Source organism: Chaetura pelagica, unplaced genomic scaffold, assembly GCF_000747805.2.
Source record: "Chaetura pelagica isolate M959 unplaced genomic scaffold, ChaPel_1.0 scaffold587, whole genome shotgun sequence".
Taxonomy (NCBI): Eukaryota; Metazoa; Chordata; class Aves; order Apodiformes; family Apodidae; genus Chaetura; species Chaetura pelagica.
Window position 1 is genome coordinate 65,619 of NW_009953909.1, and position 17,708 is coordinate 83,326.

The 17,708-nt window shown below is 54.9% G+C and overlaps 2 protein-coding genes across 2 annotated transcripts in view; both read left to right on the plus strand.

The window, feature by feature from the left end:
* The window catches only part of BAHD1 (bromo adjacent homology domain containing 1), a 12,059-nt gene extending 6,902 nt beyond the window's left edge, over window positions 1-5,157 (plus strand). Inside the window, exons 3-6 of the mRNA XM_010001458.1 lie at window positions 3-99; window positions 1,391-1,467; window positions 3,777-3,868; window positions 4,968-5,157. Coding sequence (XP_009999760.1) covers window positions 3-99; window positions 1,391-1,467; window positions 3,777-3,868; window positions 4,968-5,157 — 456 coding nt within the window. The remainder of the gene's footprint in view (window positions 1-2; window positions 100-1,390; window positions 1,468-3,776; window positions 3,869-4,967) is intronic.
* Window positions 5,158-15,310: 10,153 nt separating this feature from the next.
* Window positions 15,311-17,708, plus strand: part of CHST14 (carbohydrate (N-acetylgalactosamine 4-0) sulfotransferase 14) — a 4,647-nt gene continuing 2,249 nt past the window's right edge. Inside the window, exon 1 of the mRNA XM_010001459.1 lies at window positions 15,311-15,367. Coding sequence (XP_009999761.1) covers window positions 15,311-15,367 — 57 coding nt within the window. The remainder of the gene's footprint in view (window positions 15,368-17,708) is intronic.

Below are 17,708 nucleotides of genomic sequence, written 5' to 3' on the forward strand. Positions count from 1 at the left end.
TCCGGGTGCGGGACACTGTCCTCCTCAAGTCCGGGCCCCGCAAGAAATCCATGCCCTACGTCGCCAAGATATCGGCGCTGTGGGAAGACCCCAAAACAGGTACATGCTGCAGGGGAACTGGGAAGTGGTGGGTCTCGGGAGAGCTGCAGGCTGGGCAGGGTGATGGAGAGGAACAGATCAGCTCTGTGGCTTTCGATCAGATTGTTCCAGGAGCTGAGAGGTTCTTGGATCACCAGCTTGGGGCTGGTAATTGGAATCTTCCTGGTCGTGAAAGCACCTAATATCTGCCAAATGTCCATCTTAGCAACCACCTCCTTTGTGGTTTCGTCATGGCAGACATCTCAGGGGCTGCTGTTCACCTGCTCTGTCCAGCCTGTGGGCTGGGAGTTGCTGTGAGCACAGGCTGATCTGCAGAAGCTCTTGGTGGGACCTGAGCAGAGGTGGTGGTTGGAGTAGTGTGGCTTTGGTGTTAAGGTCCCATGTCTGACCAGTGACTCCTGTGCCAAGGAAGCTGTGCCAGATGTTGCAGAGTACAGACCTTGCTTGAAAGTTGAAAAAAAACCCCAAAATTATATGTAAAATAACTGATAAAAGCATGGTGAGGCCCATCCTGGTCATGTCATCCCAGGACGGAATCTTCCTGGTTGTGAAAGCACCTAATATCTGCCAAATGTCCATCTTAGCAACCACCTCCTTTGTGGTTTCGTCATGGCAGACATCTCAGGGGCTGCTGTTCACCTGCTCTGTCCAGCCTGTGGGCTGGGAGTTGCTGTGAGCACAGGCTGATCTGCAGAAGCTCTTGGTGGGACCTGAGCAGAGGTGGTGGTTGGAGTAGTGTGGCTTTGGTGTTAAGGTCCCATGTCTGACCAGTGACTCCTGTGCCAAGGAAGCTGTGCCAGATGTTGCAGAGTACAGACCTTGCTTGAAAGTTGAAAAAAAACCCCAAAATTATATGTAAAATAACTGATAAAAGCATGGTGAGGCCCATCCTGGTCATGTCATCCCAGGACAGCAGTTCTGGCATGAACCTGGGAGCTAATGCTGCAAGTACTGACCTTTGGATGAGCAGCTTTCCCAGCTTTCCATCTGAGTGGACGCTTTTTTCAGATGGGAATGTTCCATTTCTGTATTTTTAGTTTGTGCCTAACTGAGCTCTTTGGCGATGTGACACAAGCAGAGGGGGGTGAAGCTGTAATGGGATAGCCCTGTTGGCTTCTTGCTGTGACAAAAGGACACCTGGTTGAGCATGAAATATTGATCCCAGCACGGCTGGCCCTGCCGGGGCGCTCGGGGAGGGACAGGGCTGAGGCAGGAGAAGGAAGCTGGATGTTGGTGGGAAAACAGGACCAGAAAACTGAGGCTTGACATATTTCAATGACTCTTCTTGCAGGGGAGCTGATGATGAGCCTCCTGTGGTATTACAGACCAGAGCACACTCAGGGAGGCCGCAATCCCAGTATGCACCAGGTGAGCCACCCGGCGCCAGACTGGTGTCCCAGTGTGTCTGCATCCCCGCGGGAAGAGGGGATGAGCCCGAGCATCCCCCTGCATTCCTGGGTGGCCTCAAGCCCCAGGGGCTGAGCTGCTGTTGTCAGTGAAGTGGGGCTGTCTCTGGGCTGTGGTGCAGCTGTTGCCAGCTGTGCTGGGCAGTGGTGTCCAACAGATGGGCCTTCCCCAGGTTTATTGTGGTGTGAGGAAGCTCTGGGCTGTGGCAGAAGCTGCTGGGTTCTCCTGGGGAGACCAGGAGACCTGGTCTCCTCTGCTACATTTCAAGTTTTCTTCCTTTAATCTGAGAAAACCGTGTGCATGAAGTGAAGAGCTGCTCTGCCTGCTGCCTCAGGAGTGGGGAAGAGCGAGTTCATACAGACCCAGGGTCAGACTCCTTCCCACAAAGTGTGGTCTGGGTCACCCAGGAGGGCAGAGCTCAGAGCAGCAGCTCCTGCTGCCACTGAAGGCACTGGAGCACCTGCCTCTGGGGCAGAAACCCCTCTATCTGCTGCTGCAACCCCAGAAACCTGTTTGCTTTGTGCAGAAATGGGGATGCAGCCTCCTCCCTGTGTGGATTTATGATGAGAACTGGCTCGAGGAGGTTGTGCCAGTGTAACAGGGGCTGCCTTGTAAAAGGAACAAAGTGACTCATCACTCCACACCACGCTCTGCTTTGCTTGGGCTCATGTTGGTGACTGAACAACCTGGTTTTAAACCAAGGATGGAGAATTTACTGCTGTTTTCAACCCACCAAAATACTTGGTGCCCTTTTCCTTCCCCCATATTTTTTAAATAAAAGGGGAGGGAAGGCTGGGGAGTTGTGCCTGCCTGACCTGCAGGGCACAGGTGAGTTCCTGCACTACCATGTGGCACCTCCCAGTGTCCTGGTCCGTAAAGGAAGTGTCTGTATCCAGTTGTGTTGTAGTGTAGTCTGCCCTGGAGGAATGAAGCCAGTTTTTTTGCACAGCAGCTTAATTACACAAGACCTAAATGAGAGAGTGTGTTTGGGCTGAGCAGCTGGGCTGGGCTTGCTGAGCATGACTCAGATGGTTTTGATGCAAGGAGCAGAGCACAAGCCCAGCCAGGTGTGGCAGTTCAGGGCTCTGATGGAGTCTGTCCCTCATGGTGACCCTTTGCCAGCCTTCCCTTCCAGCCTCCTTCCCTGGAGCTGTGAGCAGAAACAGAGCCTGGGGTAACACTTCCAGGCTTGGGCAGAGCATCTTTATTCCCAGAGATCATCTTTGCTGATCTAACCACACCTGGAATGTTTCAGGTGGCTCTGTCTGGGGTGCCCCACATCTAACCCATCCTGCCAAGTTTCCTCGGTTGCCCTGGGAAAAAAGGCTGTTGCTGCTTCCCTCACCAAGGCAGCCTTTTAAATGGAATTGGGGTGAGGAAAGGGTTGGAAATGAAGGGATTCTCTTAGCTTTGATACAGAGATGGATTAGAAAGACAGGTTGTGTGTCAGAGGGTCGTGTGTCTAAAGACAGGGAAGTGCTGTTCAGCCTGTGTTCCAGTTCTTAGCTGTACAGATGAACTGGAAGAGTTTCCAGCACAGGGAATGGAAAATGGAGGAAGAACATCCCTAGGAGCTCGGAGGGATGTGTGGGTGGGGAATGCTCTGACCTCCTGCCTGCAGGAGCATGGCTCACTGGCAGTTCTGGCTGTGGTGTGAGGGCTCCTTCCACGTGGAGTCTGTGCTCAGATTTTGGACAAGCTGGAGCAAAGGCACCTGCAAGAGTAGGGATTTTTCTGAACCTCTGCAGTATCTGCCCTGAAGGACTCTGCCTTCTTCCCTCTTTCTTGTCTCCTTGTCATTCCCAGGTGTTGCAATAGCACTTTCAAAATGCTGCTTTTATTTCTTCCAGCTCAGCTTTGCAAAAGCTCATCATCTGGGATGCTTCTCAGTGGGGGCCACAAGCAGCCTGTCACCCCCAGGAGGAAAGAGGAGGTTGAGTGGTGCAGCTGGTGGTGGCCTTGCTGCTCACAGGCTTTTGTAACGTTGGCAGTAGGTGTGGGGTGTGGACACTTGGCCTCACAAAGTGTTAAATGATGGGAGAGCTTCAAATGCTTTGCTCACATGTTGCTGGATAGACTTCTGGTGGATGCTCTAGGTCCCAAAACACGTGGAAGGTGCCTGGATGATGTGAAATACTTGCTCTAGGGAGAATCTGCTGTGAGCTTGCTTTGTTAGACTCCCCTTTAAGGTGATGGGTGAAGGTGTGGAGCTGGCCCTGCCTCTCTGGGCTCCTGCCAGCTGGGTGACCTCTTCCTTCCTTCTCTTGCAGAACGAGATCTTTGCGTCCCGGCATCAGGACGAAAACAGTGTTGCCTGCATAGAAGAGAAGTGCTACGTGCTGACCTTTGCAGAGTACTGCAGGTAGGTGGTGCTCTGAACCTGCTGCTCCCCAGACCTTCCTCTGTTTCCAGCTCCTGCCACCCTCTGGGTTTCCAGTCCTCACCCAGAACCAGCTCTTGCTGAGCTGGATGAGCTGTGCTCTGCAAGTGCTGCTTCCCCTCTGCAGTTGTTACATCTGTTTTGTGCAAGATCTGTGCTTTAAGGGGCTCACAAATGTGTGACCTCATACCACAGCAGTGGAGGACAGGGCAGGAAAACCTCCCTCATGTGGAGCTGAACCCTGAGCAGGGCAGGAGATCGTCCTGCACATCCTGCCCATCCATCCCGCTTGGCAGCAGTGTTGGGAGCAGGGAACTGAGGCTTTTGCTGTTGAGCTCTTGCTGATTGAATGGAAACTGTCAGGGAGAGCTTCCCAGCATCCATATCCACCACTGCCAGGCTTGGGTGGATGGATGTGCGGGGCAGAATGGAAATGGGGCTTGGGTGGACACACAATCCATCATGCAGAACAGGGCTGTAAATAAATCTCTTTGGCTTCGCTGGGCTCCTCTGCTGAAGTGTGCAGGCTGAGCAGGCAGGGGGTGTTCAGCATCTCTGGGAACTGAGTGTTGCTCTTCCTTTGGAGAACTCTAAAAACACCCAACAAAACAACCAACAAAACACAGCAAACAAAAGCAGAACACCCAACTCCTGTAGCTTTGGATCCAGACAGCTCCCTCCCTCTCTAACAGCCCAGTCCCCTGCAATAGCTGTTGGCAGGAATTTCTGTGTGCTGCTGTGGGCAAGGTTGCCTGGGAGAGATGTTCCCTGAAGGCATCTTGAATCCTTCTTTGCCTCAACCACGAGCCTGATGCACGAGCCTCTCCTGGGGCTAATGAATAAAAATGAGGCCAAAGCAGTAAAAGCAAGGTGGGTTACTGCAGCTCCCTAACTGCAGCACCCAGCAGCACAGACACAGGAACCCCTGTGCTGCTGCCTGCATCCCAGGCCGACAGCAGCAGCTGGTCCCTCCTCTCCAGCAGAGCTCTGCTTCCCTCCTTCCCAGCCCCGTTCCCAGCCACACAGGTGGACACGAGCAGTGGGAGCTGAGCTGGTGCTGACTGTTCCCATTGCCTTCCAGATTTTGTGCCTTGGCAAAGCGTCGCGTCGAAGGGATCCCGGGCAGGAAAACCATGATGGTTCCTCCCTCGGAACAATATTCCACCCCTCTGCACCGCAAGGTGCCCGAGGACACTGACCCTGAGCTGGTTTTCCTCTGTCGTCACGTCTACGACTTCAGGCACGGGCGCATCCTGAAGAACCCCCAGTAGCCCCGTTCCCGTCCCGGCGGCACCGGCACGTCCCGGCGCTCCGGGCAGCCCGCAGGAGCAGCTCCCGGGGAGCCAGGCAGCAGTGGAAAGCACAGCACTTCATGAAAAGCATAAATGAGAATATATACGTATAAAATAAATATATGTATATAGATATAGGTACCTGCATATGTAAATCTATATCTATATATGTATCTAGAGATGCATTTATCGGGAAGGGGTTTGCAGGGGATAAAAGCCAGTAAACTGAATCCAGAGCCATCGCTGGTGGGAACGCTGGAGGGGTGCTTGGGTGCAGTGTGCCAGTCAAGCTGTGACAGTTCCGTGGTTTTCATGCCCTGGTGAGAAGTGTGAGGACCCAGAGCAGTTCCTGGCAGAGCACAGGAGTCTCCATTGCCCCGTGGGACAGACTGAGGATTCCCGGGGGGAGGGAGCTGCTTCAAAATGCAGCCCTTGCTTGGGAAGCTCCCGGGATGCAGAGTGGCCTTGGGTAGTGCTTGGGTTGGGTTTGCTCTGTTGGGGGAAGAAATTATTCCTTTTCCCTCTCCTTTTTCTCTTCCCCTCACCTCACTGTTCCATGATTCCCCCTGGCTGGGGCTTGGCAGGCAGTGTGGGGGCAGGCCCCAGGGAAGTGAGGATTCCCGGGGGGAGGGAGCTGCTTCAAAATGCAGCCCTTGCTTGGGAAGCTCCCGGGATGCAGAGTGGCCTTGGGTAGTGCTTGGGTTGGGTTTGCTCTGTTGGGGGAAGAAATTATTCCTTTTCCCTCTCTTCCCCTCACCTCACTGTTCCATGATTCCCCCTGGCTGGGGCTTGGCAGGCAGTGTGGAGCCAGGCTCCAGGGAAGGGGCAGGGGGAGCAGGGTGGTCTCCATCTTTTCTCCTCTGAGGAGAAAGCTCTTTTCCCAGCTTGTTTCCCTGTGACAGTTCCCAGTTCCTGTGTGACCCCCCATACCTGCAGTGTGAAGCAGCCAGAGGCCTGAGGGGGAAAAGGCAAAACCTTCTCTTGGGTGTTTGGTTTTTTTTGGCTGTTTAAACAGTTCCCTCCCTTAGGTGAGGCCCTGGGCCTGGCTGTGCTCTCAGAGCCAGCAGCTTCTCCCCCTCCAGCTCCCAGAGCAGCCTGGGGGCTCCAGGAGGGAACGGAGCCCTGGGAAAGGTTCACATGGACATATGTGCCCCACTGGTATCGACCACCTCTTGCCTTAGCCTGTAGGTCCTGGAGAGACCTTAGTTTATCTGAACACCAACTGGTCACTTAATTCATTCTAAAGCAAACCCAGGGGCAGTGTTGCTGCCCCACGGGCTGGGAGCCCAGCCCCAGCCTGCACTGCTGGAGGAGCCAGCAGCATCATCCCCCCTTCCTGCTGGTTGGAATCACTTGCTGACACTGGGCATCTGCCTTTTGCTGGGTCTTTTGGGGCTTCTGAGCCCATGCTCAGTGGTGGAGGGGTTCCTCCTGCTCCAGTGGGGTCAGTGGAAGTAGCTCTGCCTGTCCCTGACTGCAGCAGGGGGGGATCCCAGGGCTTGTGGCCTCACACCTGGAGAGAGAACTGGAGAGGAGACCCCACAGCATCACATCCCTCACGTGGAAATGGCCTGTTAGTGCAGGAGCTCTCCAGAGGTTTGCTCTACATACCAAAGAGGGGAATGTGTCCAGGAGACTGTGACTGGAGAGGAGCTGATGGGACCTGGGTGAGCAGGGACTATTCCTGCTCCATGTTGTGAAGGGTGCTGGAAAAGCCCCAAGTGTTCTGGGCTGTGGAGCCCAGGGAAAAACACCTGACAAAAACCACCAGGGACAAAGCCAGGAGGTTTGCTCCTGGGTGTGCAAGCGAGAGAATTGGTGGGTGAAGCAGCTTCTCATTTATACCTCGAGGTACTTGATGGTGTCAAAGCAGTTGCTCGGGTTTCTCCTCCATTACCGTGGGCAGGGGTGGGCTCTTGGGGTGCTGGGGCAGGGTGGGATTCAGGAGGGTTCCTGGGGCTCTCGGGGGACAGTGCAAGGAGCAGGGGCTTGTGTGATGCTGGGAGCAGGTGCTGCGTGGCAGGGAGAAGCAGAGCTGCTGCTGCCTGGGGCACAGGGAGGTGGTGGCACAGGAGGTGATGGGAAGCCCTCAATGCACACGTGGGATGGGGAGGGCCTCCTGGGACCCCCAGCCTGCAGCAGGCCAAGCCTTCCCCTGGGAAAAGTGCCCTCAGACATGGGATGTTTCCCAACCCCTTGCAAAGTCTGAGCACGGCTGCACAGCTGGGGCAGGGCTCGAGAGCAGCCTTGGGAACCACAGGAACCCCCTTCTGGCCCCTCTCCCACCTCTGTCCTGGCTCCTCTCCAGGTGGAACAGAAATCCCACTCTCCCTGGGTCAGGAACAGGCTTTGCCCTGTGTCTGGAGAGGACAAATCCTGACTCTGTCATGTTAGATTCTGCTTGAGGCCAAGAACATTGTTGGAGATTCACGTGGTTGCTTATGCTGTTGAGCAAACAGCATGTAAATGAAATGTCTTATCCATAATGAAAATATTTCATGCTTTTTTAATCTATTAGATATGGAAATATTTTTTGAAACTGAAAATGCAGTCGGTAGAATTTAAATTGAAACGTAATACATGTAAAATATATTTTAGTTGATAATTTTGTAAAATGCACTTTTTTTGTGTCTCTTCCCTGGTTTCCCAGATCTGTATTTCAGTGTTTACAGATGGAATGAGAACATTCCCTATACCCTCCTTCTGTGAGAAAGATATATTAGAAGTAATTCTTAAAAAATAAATTTGAAAAATCGTATTGATTTAGAAAACAAAGCAGTGCTGCTCTTCTCTGCCCTGCCTGGATGTCCCTCAGGCCCCTTGGGGGGCAGGAGTGGGAAGTGCTTGGAAGTGCCAGTGTGGGAACAGGTTGGGTGCTGGGGTGAGGGAATTGCCTTCAGGAATGGGATCAGGATGCCCGATGGAAGTGTCACCGTGTGAGGGCAGTGAGAGGTCTGGGGGTGCCAGCAGCAGGTCTGGGGGTGCCAGGCAGTGCCCGAGGGGTGCAGGAGGATGGAGGGGCTGCTGTCCCTGCTCCTCAGCCCTGGATGGAGCAGACACCCGTGCCCTGTGTGTGCCCCGCTCGGGCTGGCTGGGTGGGAAGGGTCCCTCCCTGGGGACACTTAAAACTGAGAAGCAGCTTTTCCATCCCAGCTCTTCCCACGTCGCCAAAGGGATAATCTTGTGGCGGGCTGAGAAGTTGGGATTAATGTCAAAGAAAATTGGATTTACTGCAGAAATCTGCTACCGAGGGAGCTGTGCTGAGCTGCACCCAGCTCTGCACAAACTGCAGCAAACTCCAAACTTCCCTTGTGCTGTGTCTGGTTCCAGGGCGTGGGAAACACCCTGGGGGTTCCCTGCTGCCCACAGGGTCATCCTTGGAGGTGCCACCACGTGTCAGCAGAGGTGGGCTCACCTGGAGAGCTGTGTTGCCACTGGAATCCCACACTGCTTTGGCTGGCTGAGGGTCTCCTGGTTGCTCCACGGCTGGTTTTGCTACCTGAGGGTGGTGGAGGTGAGAGCAGCAGAGCCAGCCTGCCCCTGCCAGCTGCCCGGAGGTGATGGAGCAGGGAGGGCAATGCGGGGGGAAGGTGGCACTTGGGGGGCTGGGGAGGAGTAGTTGGGGCTGCAGGGACCTGCAGAGGCTTTGGGTGAGGTCTGAGCACTGGGACAAACACACGGGATGGGTGGGAGATGCTCAAAGCTTTGGGAATTCAGTCCTTTGAGAAGCACGGGAGGGTTTGCCCAGTGTTGCTGTTCCCGCAGCCTGGGCGGTGCTGGTGCAGCTCAGGGCTGGGATTTGGAGCAGCTCCTGGTGCCAGGAAGGTGCCAGCTGGGCTCCTGGCACACGTCACTGCTGGGGCTTTCCCGGGGGCTTTCCCACCACGGGCCTGGCTCCCTGCAGCTCCCAGATGGAGACCCAAAGTGGCACTCGGGACCTGCTCCAGTTCCCCGTGCGTCTTCCCCGCACAAGCTCCTGGTGGCTCCCCCAGAAGCCACGAGCTGCTGGTTACACTGAACTGCTGCTTTGATGCTGCTAATGAGAAGTGACTGTAATTGTGCCAACAGCCATCCCAGCCAACAGGCAGCAGCAATTTGGACTGTCGGGTTCCCGTGGCAGCTCAGTGTCTCCCGGCCTGTGCCCTTGGAAGCAGCAGCTGATGGAGCAGCTGTGCCCAGCAGCAGCTCCTGTGTCTGCCTCAGGTTTCCCACGTTGCTGGTGGCAGGAGCAGCCTCTGGCAATGCTGCTGCCACCCAGGGAGGTGGGACACACGTCCCCATCCTGCCCTGCTGGCCCCAGGGAGCTGAAGTGTGATTCCCTGTTCCGTGGTGCCTGTTTTCACCCTGTTGCTACAGGAAAAAGGCTCAGCCCACAGAGCTGGGGGTCAGGGCAGGAAACAGCAGATGCTCCTGACCCCTCCGTGCTGGTGTTAGCTCCAAGCTTCCAGAATTGCCCCCCCAACCCTGGGGAAGAGGGAGCTGTGCAGGGAGCCCAGCCAGGACCACCCTGCTCCAAACCCCAGCAATCTGTTGCAATCAGCCCTTTATCCACTGATCCACCCCCCCGAGGGTGTTTATTGCAGGGCTGAAGGTTTGTTCTTCCCAACACCTGCCTGGAACGGGGGTCAGGAGCTTCACAGGGCCCCTCACCTTAACCTCCCCAGGGCACAGCTTTGGGGACAGCCACCAGCAGTGGCACCTTCCAGGGCCACCACACTGCAGTGCCAGGAGAGGGAGGAGAGTTGTCAAGAAGAAGGAAATGAGCCCAAAATCGGGGATGGAAGAGAAACCATTGCTGGCCTCCCTGGGACACGTGGGCACCTGATATCCATAGGGCTGACACAGGACCCACTAACCTTGCCAGAGGAACCACGAAGTCGTGGTGTGGCCTTGGAACCAGCTGCAAGGGGGTAATTAATAACTGGGAATGCTGTAATGGTGGCACTGGGAATGGGACTGTGTAGGGAGCCAAGGGAGTGGGGTGGAGGCCAGGGGGATCGTTGCTATAGGGATGAGATGGCTTTTCCATCAGAGCCTCCAGTGAGAGCACTTAATCCATTTTTAAGAGGGAAGGATATTTAATAAAGGAGACCTTTTAAACTGGATTTACAAGCCGCGCTGACTGGGAGCTCCGTCTACTCTGCAGCTTCGTATTTAATTTTAATGTCTCCATAAACCTCTCCAGAGTGCCCTGCAAGAACAGGCTGGAGCCCGAGCGGCTGCACCGCCCCGGGGCTCTTCAGAGCAAATTAATGTGATGATTCTGGGGGCGTGGGGGGGAGAAAAGCCTACATCTTGATGAAGGCAGGAGCAGAAACGTGTGTGAGAAGACAAACTGTTCTCAGGAAGGGGTGGCTGGGGAAGGGAGCTGAGCAGAAGCTGAGGAGCACGGAGCCCTGCAGGCTGCACCCTCTGCTCCCAGGGCAGGATTTTGGGGGAGGTTTGTGATGGAAGCAAGAGATGATGCTCTGCATGCAGGGTGGGGTGGCTGCAGTCCTGGGCTGTCCGTGAGGGCTCTGTACCCCCCACCCCCGGGGGCTGCATCCCCCCCAAGGGCAGCCAGCAGCTCCCGTGTTTCTGCTTTAATAAGTAGCCTGGGATCAGCAGGGTGAACCAGCTGGGTCCCCACCAGCTCTGGTGTCATATCAGCTTGTTCTTTGGGATGTCTGAGACGTGTGTCCCAAGCAGAGGTGTCACTGGGCTCTCCTGCACAGACCTGGCTGCCAGAGCTGAGCAGGAATCACTGGGAGCCCTGAGCTGAGTGACCCAACTCCTGAGGAGGAGGTTTCCTTCTTGATGTTTCCTCTGCACCTACTAATAATATGGTTCATAATCCAATAATTTCATCAGTAATCAGCTGGAGCAGGGATGTGGTGACCACGGTGGGACTCTGCTGGGAGGAGGGCAGGCACCTGCATGGGGAATCCCATGGGAAGCTGGGACAGAGAGGCTGGATCTGGGCACTGGGAGCCTGGCAGCGTTTGGTGCTTCATCAGTGAGGAGGTTCCAGCAGCTCTGCAGGGTTTCCCACTGGAAAGTGGGTTTGTGGCTCTTCCCAAACCTTTACTGCTCCACACGCTGGGAATGTTGTGGTTTCAGAAGCATCAAGTGCTCTGGGAAGAGCTGGTAGGGAAACTTTCTTCCCTCTCGTTCCTGCAGATAAACTTCCCCCCCCTCCTGAATGCTGGGGCTCAGCCCTCGTGTCCACATCTCCTGAATTTCCCCCGACTTGGATTTATTTTTCAGCAGGTGGGGATGGAACCTCCCGTGTTCCTGATTTCAGGAGCAGCACGTGGTGCCCCCTCCAGTCCCACCCTGGCCAGCAAGGGCAGCAGTGGGGGAGCAGCCCCTTGTGCCTCTGGATGTCCCTTTACTTTCACTCAAGACATTTTTCCCTCTTTTCCCCCCCATATGCACAGGTAAGACCCCCCAGGTGGGGGAGCCCACCAACCTCTGCTCTCAGTGGGGTGAGGAGATGAATTCCTGGAGCAGGGGACTCTTCAGTTGCAATTGCTAAATTGCTGTAGCAATTAGCCCTGTTTCCCCTGTCCCAGGCTGGGGGCTGCTCCTCTGTGCCCAAGCCCAGCCCCCAGCTGTGTTCCAGCCGAGTGCAGTGAGTGACTGGGGCTGGATTCACACCACAGGCTGTAATTGCAGCCTATAAAAAGGGAATTATATGCTGTGTTAGTGCCATTTATTTCACCCTACTAGCTGTTGGGTGTTGTTCTCGCCTCCCTGCGAGCTGAAAGCTGGGATACTCTGTGGGAATTGGTTTCCCAAAGGGATCTCCCTGTCTTGGGAACAGGGAGAAATATTGGAATTTATTTTTTTTTAACAATATTTGAGACATTTTACTTGTGAATTGACTTTGCTGCTTTGCACGGGGTTTCCTTAGAAGCTGTGATCAAAGCTGGGGGGTTGTGGCCTGGCTGGGGGCCCTGGGGGGACCGTGACCCCTGGGATGTGGGTGGAATCACATCATAAACCTGGGGGGAAAGGGATTTATTGGTTAAAGAGCCAAAACCACAGTCCTTGACTGTGCAGTGCAGGGATTGCAACACCTGGGGCAGCTCCTGAGTTAGTGCTCTGAAATCTGGGAAGAATGCAACGTTATTTACAGATGGGGGGAAACCCCTTTCCCGTGCCCTTCTGCAGCACAGCTCAGCCCTCCAAGGTGAGGCAGCACGAGGGGGCAGGTTTGCTTATTTATTTTCTTCCTCTTGATGTTTATTTTACATCCATCCTGCTGGGCCAGATGTCAGGCTGGGATTCTTGCTCAGTCCATCTAATTAACAATGGTGCACGTGTTAGGAGAGTTCCCTTTCCCTGAGGGGTGGAATTTGCTCTTTTCTGTTTCCCTTTGCCTAAATCTTGTTTCCTCCCTCATTCTCTTCTCTTGGGTGCTGGTTTTCAAAGCCACCTTTATTTATGCTGATGCATTTAAGGCTTGAAAACTTCGGAACCATCTTTCCAAATCTGCTGCTTCTACAGGAGCATGAAGATCAATGATGTGTCTTTATTCACTGGAAAACAAAAGCCACCAAAAAAATCAACCTGTGCTTGCAGCCTCTTGTTTTTTGGGCTCAGATTTGGACCCCATTCCCTCTCCCTCCTTTCAGGGCAGGGACCTGGGTGCTGCAGGAGCAGCTCAGCCAGCCTCCAGGGCAGGATGTCTTGGCTGCTTGGGGAGAGGCACCTCCATCCCTGCCAGCCCCTGACTGCTCCTGAGGGGCCACAGGGAAAGGACACGTTTGTTCCCCCTGGGAGGTGAAGGAGCTGCTGTTTGCTGCAGCCTGAGGTCCTTGTTTGAGGGGATTCACTTGGGTGGGTACTCCAAGGAATAGCAAGTGTGTCTGTGACCACAGGAGTTAACAGCACTGAGCAATCCTGCATGGAATGGGGGCACCTCCTGCATGGAATGGGGGCACCTCCTGCATGGAATGGGGACACCCCCTGCATGGAATGGGGACACCTCCTGCATGGAATGGGGGCACCTCCTGCATGGAATGGGGACACCTCCTGCTGCAGAGGTTGGGGTGGAGGCTCGTTTTTGGCTTTTCCCTTTGATTTCCCAGCAGCTGAATGGGCTCCTATGGGCACTCCACCTCCTGCAGCCCTTGGGACCATCCCAGCCCTCAGGGAATGGCTCTGCTGGGTGACAAAAGGCTGCAGGACAGTTGAGTGACACAGGTGAAGTGTTGCCCTGCCAAGAGGACACCATAATTTGGGTGAACCATTCCCTTTCCACCCCCCCTTTCCAGCCAGAGCATATCCAAGTGGGCAGCACAGGCTCCTGTGAGCAGCCCCAGGGGGCCTTTGCCTAAATCTTGTTTCCTCCCTCATTCTCTTCTCTTGGGTGCTGGTTTTCAAAGCCACCTTTATTTATGCTGATGCATTTAAGGCTTGAAAACTTCGGAACCATCTTTCCAAATCTGCTGCTTCTACAGGAGCATGAAGATCAATGATGTGTCTTTATTCACTGGAAAACAAAAGCCACCAAAAAAATCAACCTGTGCTTGCAGCCTCTCGTTTTTTGGGCTCAGATTTGGACCCCATTCCCTCTCCCTCCTTTCAGGGCAGGGACCTGGGTGCTGCAGGAGCAGCTCAGCCAGCCTCCAGGGCAGGATGTCTTGGCTGCTTGGGGAGAGGCACCTCCATCCCTGCCAGCCCCTGACTGCTCCTGAGGGGCCACAGGGAAAGGACACGTTTGTTCCCCCTGGGAGGTGAAGGAGCTGCTGTTTGCTGCAGCCTGAGGTCCTTGTTTGAGGGGATTCACTTGGGTGGGTACTCCAAGGAATAGCAAGTGTGTCTGTGACCACAGGAGTTAACAGCACTGAGCAATCCTGCATGGAATGGGGGCACCTCCTGCATGGAATGGGGACACCTCCTGCATGGAATGAGGGCACCTCCTGCATGGAATGGGGACACCTCCTGCATGGAATGGGGGCACCTCCTGCATGGAATGGGGGCACCTCCTGCATGGAATGGGGACACCTCCTGCATGGAATGGGGACACCTCCTGCTGCAGAGGTTGGGGTGGAGGCTCGTTTTTGGCTTTTCCCTTTGATTTCCCAGCAGCTGAATGGGCTCCTATGGGCACTCCACCTCCTGCAGCCCTTGGGACCATCCCAGCCCTCAGGGAATGGCTCTGCTGGGTGACAAAAGGCTGCAGGACAGTTGAGTGACACAGGTGAAGTGTTGCCCTGCCAAGAGGACACCATAATTTGGGTGAACCATTCCCTTTCCACCCCCCCTTTCCAGCCAGAGCATATCCAAGTGGGCAGCACAGGCTCCTGTGAGCAGCCCCAGGGGGGACGTGTGGCTGTGCCACTTCTGCCTTCCCCACCAGACCTGCTGTCCTTGCCCTCCTTGGGGACCTGGGATGCACCAGCAACCCACCCCTGTGCTGGGAAGCTGGGCAGAGCCAGGGTGGGATGAGCTGGTGCAGCTTCTACCCCCTTGCACAGAGGAGCTGAAGCTCTGACACAGCCCAGCTCCAAGGCAGTTCCAGCTCTGCAGGGCAGGGAAGGAGCTGAGCTCAGGGTCAGGGCTTGGGCAGCTCAGCCAGCTCCACTGCAGTCAGTTGGCAGCTGCAAGGCAAGCAGGTCCTTCAGCACGACATTGGCCTTGAAAACACTGATTTTTGCTTTGAGGGAGATGGACTGAGCTGATCATACCAATCTCCTCTGAATTATTTAGCATTTTTATCCAGCACGTTTGAATATTTTTTTTTACCCCAGAGATCAGGAACAGAGAGCTGATGGGGAGCTGGTGGGGAGGTGGCTTCTGTGCTTATCCACTTGGTTAAGAGGCTTTATTAGACTAAATGACTGGATAATCTCTGGACACACAGCCACAGCCTCAGGTCTCATCTTCTTTTGTTTGTTTCACTTCTTGATCTGGAGCTGCTCTGTCCCAGGGGTCTGGTTTGCCCCCTCTGGGAGTCACTGTTCCTGTTCCTTGTTTGGAGAGTTGGCATCAGCTCAACTGTTGCTCTTCAAAGAAACCTCCCTTTTGTTGCTGAGCTTTTCCAGGAGCCTTGGGTGCTCTTCCTTTCTGCAGGCCTTCTTCTCTCAGACCAAAATAAAGGTCTGTTCTTCCCCAGATGGCCAGCAGAGCCTTGGTAGGGCACATGGCAGTGCTTGTGGTGCCCATCAGTGTCCAACCTCACTCCAAGCTGCAAGGACAGGTGGGTCTCCCAACCTTTCTTTCCACCTACTCTAGGAATTGGCACTTCCTTTGAGAAACCAGCATTCCTGAGAGCCAGGGCTGAGCTCTGCTGCCTGCCCCAAACCTGCCCCACACAGGTGATGCTGGGAGATGAGCTCAGTGTAATGCATGTCATGTCATAATGCATCAAATAGTAATTGTGGTTTAATGTTCTGCTCATGGGAGGAGAAGGCCTAGAGAACTGTTCAGTGCCACCTGAGGGGGCAGGTCTGCTGCTGCCATAGGGAAAGGCAAATGTTGGGGGTTGAGCATCTTGAAAATCACTGTGAGTTACAAAAACACCTGGAAGAAGTCACTGGGGGGAGGAGGATGCTGCCCCCCAGGTAGATGAGGAGCACTCCAAGGTCTGGCAAAGCACCTCCCAGGCAGGGCTGTGCAGGTTTCCCCCAGCCCACAGAGCTGCTTGTGCCCACGGGATGCAAAGTTTGCTGTGACTTGGGGTTGGTGAGTGGGGCTCTTGCTTCTGCACCGTTTCTGGGCACTTGAGGCTCCCTGTGGATGGAACAGGCTCTTGAAGTGCAGGCCATGATGCACCCACGTGCAGAGCTGAGGGCTGGTTGGGTTCACCTGTTGGGCAGGCTGCAAAGCCAGCCAGTTTTCCCAGGCAGTGGGATGGCCCAGGAAGGCTGCTGGGGGTTACAGGTGTGGGGACAAACAGGGACGTGCCCGAGTCACCCAGGTGGGGATTCCTGCAGCTGCTGTGGGTGTCTGTACTGGTGGAAAGGCAAAGGGACAGACTCTGAAACGTGAGTTTCAGCACTTTATTTCAGCCCACGTGGGGGAGGCAGCTTCTTCTTCCACGCTCTGCACGCCCTGGCAAGCTGCAGCCATCACATCAGTCTGGGGAAACCAGCAGCAAAGCTTGAGCAGAGGGCAGCAGCACCCAGTCAGCAGGTCCCCCAGAGGGAGGAGGATGTCTGCCAGCCTCCTGCTCCCCAGGCTGGCAGTTTCACACTTGGATCAGCCAGGCCTTCTGTTCCACCTGTTCCTGCAACTGGGACACAGCCAGGGTGTTTATTCCTTCAGGCAAAGCCAGGGGGGTTGCCTTTAGCTATATGGAATCAAGTGGCAAAGGTAAATGGAAGGGTTTGAAAGCGCCTTGAAAAGGGCTGGGACTTATAAAAATCCTCTTGTTTCTGGAAGAAGGAACTAAACGTTTCCATCCCTTGTGGTTTGAAGTACAAACCTGTGGGCAAACCTCAGTGGCCTCAAGTTGGGTTTCTTAGGTGACATTTTATTTTCCAAACTTACCTTTTCTGGAGAAATGAGTCTGTGAAACATATTTCTGTCGTTTTGTCTGCTCTGAGCACGAGGCTTCTTTTAGCTGCTTTGAGAAGCAAATTAACTGGCACCCCCAGTGAGCAACAGGCACAGTCAGTGTGAGCACAGTGGTTTTCTCCAGTGACAGGGGGTTCAGCCTTGCAAAGGAACAAAACACCCCCCTGAACTGTGTATTTGCTGGGCTGTGTTGTTTCTGTAGAGACTTTGCATCCTACCAGGTACCTGTGTTATTCACACCAGCCCTTAAACCGAGGTTTTCTTGCACACCTGGGAGAAAACCAAACCCACTGTGACCGTGGGCAGCCTTCTGTTTCTGCCAGTCAGGAATGCATTTTCAGAACACCTCTGCTATCATCTATTACTGCTCTAGACCTGCAGCTATTAGGGGTGAATAGAAACAAACCAGGGCAGTTGGTGCCAGACTGAGATGCCTTGTAAGAAATAAAAGCTTCCCTTGGCTGCTCTGGCGCTGGTATTGGTGCCTGCGCTGGAGTTCACTGTAATCAGAGCCTTTTCCTGGAAGGGGAGGGCTTTCCAAGGGAGCCTGTTCCTCCTCTGGGTGCCACGGGTGTTGCTGGCGCTGAGATTCGGGTCAGATCCTCGGAGCTGCCCCTCTGAAACCGGGGCAGAAGGACCCCGGAGCTGCGGGGCCGAACGCACCGACCCCTCCGACGGCTGGTGCTGCATTTCCATCAGAACAAGCCCGTACCACGTAAAACCACCTCTCCCCGGGCCCCGGCGCTTCCTACCCCTGCTCTGCCCTCCTCGGCTGGCAGAACGGTCCTGGCTGCTGCTCAAAGCCAACCAAGTGGAAGCTGTTTGTTCCCCGTGGTGTTGAGGAAGCCCCGGGCAGAGGAAGGGGCTGGGGGGGAAGGGGCAGGACGCGCCGTCCAGGGGCTCTGCTCCCCCCGGCGCTTCCCCCTCCTGCTGCTCCGGGCTGGGAATTCGGGGCTGCAACCGAGCCCCCCGCAGCCGCGGGGGTCCGTGCGGGGATCCGTGCGGGGATCCGTGCGGGGATC